The sequence below is a fragment of the Alligator sinensis genome, unplaced genomic scaffold (genome assembly GCF_000455745.1).
Source record: "Alligator sinensis unplaced genomic scaffold, ASM45574v1 scaffold154_1, whole genome shotgun sequence".
Taxonomy (NCBI): domain Eukaryota; kingdom Metazoa; phylum Chordata; order Crocodylia; family Alligatoridae; genus Alligator; species Alligator sinensis.
In genome coordinates, this window is record NW_005842072.1 from 367,746 (window position 1) to 375,714 (window position 7,969).

General features: G+C 47.2%; 1 protein-coding gene across 1 annotated transcript in view; it reads right to left on the bottom strand.

Moving 5' to 3' along the window:
• The window catches only part of ANO4 (anoctamin 4), a 377,211-nt gene that overhangs the window by 364,725 nt on the left and 4,517 nt on the right, over positions 1-7,969 (bottom strand). The window contains exon 2 of the mRNA XM_025204196.1: positions 5,845-5,925. Within this exon, the coding sequence (XP_025059981.1) occupies positions 5,845-5,925 (81 nt within the window). The remainder of the gene's footprint in view (positions 1-5,844; positions 5,926-7,969) is intronic.

Genomic DNA, 7,969 nt, shown 5'->3' on the forward strand with positions numbered 1-7,969 from the left:
GGCCCTGACAATCTTCACCCCAGGGTACTCAAGGAGCTGGCGAGCATCATAGCCCAGCTATGTTGGCTAGCACTATGGAAGAAAGAGACCTTGGGGGTCATCATTGACCACAAATGAACATGAGCCTGCAATGCGATGCGGCGGCTAATAAAGCAACCAAAACGCTGGCTTGCATCCATAGATGCTTCTCAAGCAAATCCCGGGACGTCATTCTCCCCCTGTACTCGGCCTTAGTGAGGCCGCAGCTGGAGTACTGTGTCCAGTTTTGGGCTCCACAATTCAAAAAGGATGTGGAGAAGCTTGAGAGAGTCCAGAGAAGAGCCACGCGCATGATGAGAGGTCAGGGAAGCAGACCCTACGATGACAGGCTGAGAGCCCTGGGGCTCTTTAGCCTGAAAAAGCGCAGGCTCAGGGGTGATCTGATGGCCACCTACAAGTTTATCAGGGGTGACCACCAGCATCTGGGGGAACGTTTGTTCACCAGAGCGCCCCAAGGGATGACGAGGTTGAATGGTCACAAACTACTTCAAGATCGTTTCAGGCGGGACATAAGGAAGAATTTCTTTACTGTCCGAGCCCCCAAGGTCTGGAACAGCCTGCCACCGGAGGTGGTTCAAGCGCCTTCATTGAACACCTTCAAGATGAAACTGGATGCTTATCTTGCTGGGATCCTATGACCCCAGCTGACTTCCTGCCCTTTGGGCAGGGGGCTGGACTCGATGATCTTCCGAGGTCCCTTCCAGCCCTGACGTCTATGAAATCTATGAAAGGTTTGTCTCTAACATAATATCACTTAAATCAGTGGAATTATACCCAGAATGAATATGCCCACCATATCCTTTCAATACATGCGCTCTCATTCTTTACTTCCAAACCTATCTTAAATATCTTCATCAAATCAATCAGTTTTCCAATATAGTGTCTGCAGGCTTTTAAGTTTTTATCTGTGCTTCCACTCTTATCTCCACATTTATTTCTACTTTAACCATTTTGCTTCTAGGTGCAATTTTGTCTTCCCAAAATAGTCAGGTCTGTACAACATCTAGTACAGATACAACTACAGTGGCATAAAAGGTACTGTATATAACAGTGATTCTCAGCCAGGCTGCCAGGGCACCCCGTGGTGCCACCGGAAGTGTGAGGAGGCAAGTGAGGTGCAAGGAGATAAGCAGATGAGGGCAAGCTCAGACTCTCCCTGCCTGGCTGCTCTCATGCCCACACTTCCTGGTCCTTATGCAAGGAGGTAACCACTGTAATAAATACTAGTTTTGAAAAGGGGTTTCTTGAGTCTGACAAGGGGAGCCATGAGTCTAAATTTTGAGACCCACTGGTATAGAGGGGCAGTATGTTTTCACATATGGGAGTGAAGCTGGTATAATCAACTCTATACTAATAGAACCATCAGGGATACAGGTCAACTGCTCACTTCAACTGTACTGATATACTTAACAATTTGTCTGTGGAAATAAACTCTGTAGAAAGGTTTTCAGCTGTGATTCTATAACTAGAAACTTTTGATAATTTTTGGTATGACAAGACGAGCGCAGCAAATTACCATCCTCTCTTTAATGGAAAAGGTTAATATACTGCAGATTTAGAATGGGGTGCTTCCATGGTTTAAGCCCTATTATTATTAATAATGGCATCATAATACATTTCTGTATTATAATAGTGCCAGAAGTCCCACTTTAGCTTGGGGCCTTGTTATGCTGGGCACTGTACAAACATAAATGAGACAATCCCTACATCTGGAGGGCTCACAAACTAGGCACAGGCTAAAGACACTGTATGGAGATAAAACACACAAACAATCAAGTATGATATGACATAGGTTTGCAAGTTACATGTAACCATCACTGGTTTCTTTGTTTATTTGTTAGCAGTATCTTGTAATCCCTGTGGGTTCCTGGGAAAGATAAGGTTGTTAAAAGCATCCATTTTTCTGGTTCTACTCCATATCCAATCCCTCCCAGTCACCAATGGGTAATTTTTAATGTTTGAGAAATTACATTGGGCTAATTCCTACAGTATCCTGAAGGGTAACAAAAAACAGTTCACAATAGCCTGCCAAAAAGACATTTATAAAGGATGGCTTTACAAAGAATTCCTCAGTCCAAAACATATGAATTGCTCTCAAACTTATTCATTTTAGTTTTTGTAACATTATCTTGGATGTTAAAACCATTTTTTCAACATAGCTGATATTTCAGAGAGGAGTACCTAATCTAATGCCAATGTTGTTTAATATGTCAAGAGTAGCCAAGCTGCCACAAAAGACATGGACAGCCTATATGGGAGGGGAGGCAGAATAGAGAGGGGATAAGCAGCACAGTGGCAGAGAGAAGAAGCAGCAAAAAGCAGAGCAGCAAATTAAGCAGGGAAAGGTGATCAGAGCAACACCTGAGGAGAGGGCAGGGTTAATTTGTGGCACATCTGTCAAAAAGGTTGGCCATCACCACAGGCAGTGCGGGGAGGGGACGCTAATGGGGCTTAGCCCTCCCAAACACAGGGCAGCGATAGGACCACAAGACAGCCCATCCAAAGGGCTTCCAGTGGTTACAGCAGGGCTTGGGAGGGGTGCACATGCAGCGGTGAAGGAGGAAGTGGGGCTGGGCAGGTGCTGCACAGCCAGGGCAGGGTGCAGGACTGAGCTGTGAGTGGCTGGTCCAGCAGGCGCAGCTCCTGCTGCTACACATACCCTGGGAGGCACGGCGGGGGTGGGGTCCCCAGGATCTGTGCAGGGCATGACAGGCTGCCACTGAAGGCTGGGGTTGAGGCTGCACTGGGCTCTTCTCGGTGTGGGGGGTTGGGCTGGGCTGTGTTCAGGGCAGGTGGTGGCGATGCTGGGTGGGAGGGTTATTGTGAGGCTGCAGCCACCCCAAAATTTGCTGTAGCCCCCACTTCCAGAACCACCACCACCTGCTCCAAGAACAATGTGGCCCAACCGCCCTGCTGGGAAGAGATCAGTTCCAGCCCACAGCCCAACCTTACCCCATGTGTAGATCCTGGACAAATGGCCCCCATGCCCTCCTGGGGTGCTTGCAGTGGTGACAGCTGCCACTGCCTCCCTGCACTGGGTGCCCCCCAAATGAGCCACTCATGGCCCTGTCCTGCACCCTGTCCCAGCTGTGCAGGACCTGCTCCTGCCCCAGCCCCACTTTCTCCCTCACCACCATGGGGGGGTGGTGCAGATCGAGGCCCCAGCAGTGAAGGAGGGAGTGAGGCACAGGCAGGAGCAGGGGCTAGGGTGAGTGGCTGAGCCTGTGCCCTACTCCCTACTTTGCCACTGGGGCCTTCATCTGCCCCCCCCAAAGTCCTTCCCCCTCCCCTGCCCCTTCCCCCACAGACTTATGTGCTGGGGGGGGGAGGGCTTGTACACATGCATGCAGACACTCAGCCCCCCTCCCCAAATAATTTTTTCTCCCTCTGCCTATGGGGCCCATCACTAATATATATTAATAAGCTGGAGAAAAAGATGAACAGTGACATGACCACCATTGCAGATGAAGAAAAAATACTACGGATGCAGACACACAACTTCCTTACTTCAAAGGAATTCATTCTGGAGTAAAAGTGAAGCAGACACATGAAATAGCATTAAACCAATGCTGTTGGTTGTTACCCTTGGAAAGGTACCCTTGGAAAGTAACATTGGTGTAACAGTGAGCCTGGGGGATCTGTTTCTTTATGAGTAAAAGTCTAGCCAGGGAGCCCTGCAGGCTAGGCAGGATGTAGCAGCTGTAGGGCACCAGGGCAATAGGCTAATGCAGCAATTAGCAGGCACCTGTGGGCAGTCAGCTGACCAGAGGTAGGCAGGGCACTTGGAGTTTATAACCCAAGGTTCAGACTGGCTGGGGTGGGGTAGGTGGGGTCAGGGCTCTCCCTGGCAGCTGAAGGGGAAGGAGGTTCTTTCCCGATGATGTTGAATTGCTCTGCTGTCTGGAAGAATACTCAGACTTGGGGACCTCACAAGGAGCCAGGCTAGGAAGTATGTTGGCCCAAGGGTGAAGGAAGGTTTGCCCTTTTAAAGGGGCAAAGGACTACCTTCACTGTTGTGATTTATGTTGTAGCCTGGGGGCTTGTGTTTATGTTGTGTTTATACCAGAGTTTGGGTATGGGGCTGTAAGGGGTGGTTAAGGAAGTCCCATTAGTACCTGAGGGGCACATGATAGCTTGGAGCCTTGCCAGGGGCAGGATCAAGGCTTAAGTAGTTATTGAGTCCAGAGTGGGTAGAGAGTGCAAGGCAGCAGTAAGACAGGTGCTAGGGTCCTGGTGCCATTGGGGCACAGATGCACAGGGGCCTGGGACCCAGCAGACAGAGGCCATGGGCCCAGTGACCACAAAGGACAAGAAAGAACTAGTGCCTCAAAGCCAGGTCTGATATAGTGGGCCCAGGCTAGAAGGCCTAGGTAAAGTAAGGGGGCAGAGGCCAAGGAGGACAAAGCCCCACTAAAGGGAACAACATTACAGTACCACCTGTGAGGCATGGGGCATGGTGTAGGAGAGGATTTAGAGTCACGCAATTAGCACTTAAGACTTTGGGTGCCCTGCCAGGCAGAGTTGACAATAGAGGCCCAGCAAGGGGCCTGAGGCTATAGAGACCCGGCAAGGGGCCAAGGATCAGTGAGGACTAATAGGGTGCCGGGGACCCTAGTGAGGGTTCAGTGGAACCAGGGCTACACAAAGGTCTGTGGGCAACCTCCCTATTTATCATTATTCCATCAAGGCGTAGCAGGTGAAACAGGAAGGTGCCCTAGGGGTGGAGTGGGGCATGGTTGTGGAGCCTGTAAGGGATGTCATGGCCACCCCTGGAACCCTTATGTGCTACAATTGTGTATTCACAATTCTAATTTATTTCATCATGGGAAAACCTTTTGGCTCAATGCAAGGAGCCTATTAGTAGCTCCTTCACTAACAAGTAATTTACTCTGGGGTAAAACCTAAGGTTAATTTCTTCAAAATATACTTGTAAGTTCACATCCTTAGGATTTATTAAAGGCAACTGAAGGAGGAGGCTTTTAAGAGAGAAACTTATGTATATGAGGAGCACAGCAAGAGATTAAATTCAGCATTCACAAATACAGAATAAAAGCAATTGAAAAGAATGAGCTGAACTATTTCCACATATTGCTGGCTTCTAATACATAGCCATCAAGGAGATAGAAGCAGGTGTCTCTTGGAACAGTTCAATGAATTAAAACATATTATTGCTACAAACTAAATCAGTGGTTCTCAATCAGGATGCTATGGCACCCTCAGGTGCCCTGAGATTCTATCAAGGGTGTTGAAGGGTGCTACACAATATTAGTAGAATTGCTCTTGTATTTTTCTGTAGTCAGAAATTGAGTGAAAATGAAGAGCCAGCATCTTCCAAGGTATGTCTTGGGTCTATTGAAGGGTGCCCTGAGTTTAAAAAGGTTGAAAAACACTGAACTAAATAGTAATGCTGTAAATTTTGAGGTTAATGATTACTTCTTCTATCCCTCCATTGTGAAAGGTGCCAATCTAATGACCCTGAAGACTAAAATAAGACCTTGATAGTTCACTGTGGATCAGATGTTTAAACAAGGTACAGCGACACATTCTTCTGCCCATCCCCATGCACCATTCTATTCCATTTTAAGAACCATTAAGGCTACTGACGACAAACGTTCAAGTTATGCTGGTTCCTGTCCATTGGAAAATATAATTAAAACATCACAAATCACTGAAAATTTGTCATAAAGTCACACACTTCAGGTTGAACTGGCACATAGAGGAATATGACTCATTAATCATATATTTCATTTATATATGGAACATTTATTTTAAGCAAAATGAAAAGCACTTTCACGTATCTCTCACCTACTGTGATCTGGCTGCTACAACTGTGGTATCTGGTTCCCACTGGGAAATTATAATTGCCCCTCTTAGTTTCATGATCTGCTAAAAAAGAGAGAGAGAGAGAGAGAAATCAACGAAAGAATGAACAATGTAATTAGCAAATGGAGTGAGATAATATTCTTTCTTACTCAAATAGAAAAAAGGTTTAGGATGTTCACATATCTTTAAAGGGAAATGCGTGTGTGTGGGACAATGATTTATTATGGGTATTGGACTAATGCATCAGGGATTAGGGCCCGCATCATACTACAAACTGGGTGCATCTACATGTACACTTTACTGCAGAATTGACAGATTAGCTCTGCAGTAAAGCATCATAATTTTATAGGACTTTCTTTATCTAGAACTCCCCCCAGCTTGGTGTCATCTGCAAACTTGCTGAGGTTACACTCTATACCATCTTTCAGGTCATTGATGAAGACATTGAACAAAACTGGCCCCAGAGCCAACCCTGGGGCACTCCACTTGATACCAGCTACCAACTAGACATTGAGCCATTGATTACTACTCTCCAAGCCCAGTGCTCCAGCCAATTTCCTATCCACCTTACAGTCCATTCATCCAGCCCATACTTCCTTAGTTTGTCTGTGAGAATGTTCATAGATTCATAGATGCTGGGGTCGGAAGGGACCTCAACAGATCATCAAGTCTCACCCCCTGCCTAGGCTTAAAAGGGTGCTGGGTTCAGATGGCCCCAGCCAGATGCCTATCCAGCCTTCTCTTAAAGATCTGCAAGGTAGGAGGCAACCCCACCTCCTTTGGAAGCCCATTCCAAATTTTGGCCACCCTTACCATGAAGAAGTTTTTCCTGATATCTATCCTAAATCTGCGCCCTGTCAGTTTGTAACGATTGTTCCTTGTTACCCAAGTGGTGCCCTGGTGAACAGAGCATCTCTGATCCCTTGCTCTGTCCCCCTAATGAATTTGTAGGTGGCCACAAGATCACCTCTCAGCCTTCTCTTGCGGAGGCTGAAGAGGTTCAGGTCCTTCAGTCTCTCCTCATAGGGCTTGTCCTGTAAGCCCCTAACCATACAAGTGGCCCTCCTCTGGACCATCTCGAGTCTATCAACATCCTTCTTGAAGTACGGCGCCCAAAACTGGATGCAGTACTCCAACTGCGGTCTGACCAATGCCATGTAGGGAGGAAGTATCACCTCCTTGGTTCTATTTGTCATGCATCTGCTGATGCATTATAAAGTGCAGTTAGCTTTGCTGATGATTTGGCACACTGATGACTCATGTTCATCTTGGAGTCCACTATGACTTCAAGATCCCTTCCACTTCTGTGCTGTTGAGAGGGTCACTGCCCAGCCAGTAAGTGTGCTGGATATTTTTGCGCCCTAGGTGCAGCACTCTGCACCTGTCCTTGTTGAACTGCATCCTATTGTGTACTGCCCACTTTTCTAACCTGTCCAGGTGTGCCTGCAATTGTTCCCTCCCCTCCGGAGTGTGCACTTCATGCCACAATTTAATATTATCCTTAATCGTGGACAGAGTACACTGCACACCCACATCCAAGTCACTGATGAAGATATTGAAGAGTACAGGTCCAAGGACCGAATCCTGCAGGACCCCACTAGCCACATCCTTACAGGTCGATACCAACCCATCTACTACCACTATCTGGGTGTGACCACTAAGCCAGTTTGCCACCCACCAGACTGTGTAAACTTCTATGTCACAGCCTCTTCATTTATTTATGAGAATAGGATGAGATACCGTATCGAAAGCCTTGCTAAAGTCCAAGGAAATGACATCCACCTCTACTCCTGCATCTAAGCATTTTGTGACTGTGTCATAAAACAAAACCAGATTGGTCAGGCATGATCTACCCGCAACAAATCCATGCTGGTTTCCCTGCTGCATTATTTTTCCTGCTGGACTCCCACAAATATGATCCTTCATAATCTTTTCAAGACCTTTCCAAGGATGGAGGTGAGACTGACTAGCCTATAATTACTTGGATCCTCCTTCCTCCCCTTCTTGAAAATAGGGACCACATTGGCCCTGGAAGTGAGGGAGAATGGGAGAGGCAGTGGAGGCTGTGGATACTCTCCATGCCAGTGGCAGCCTGCACCAGCAAAAC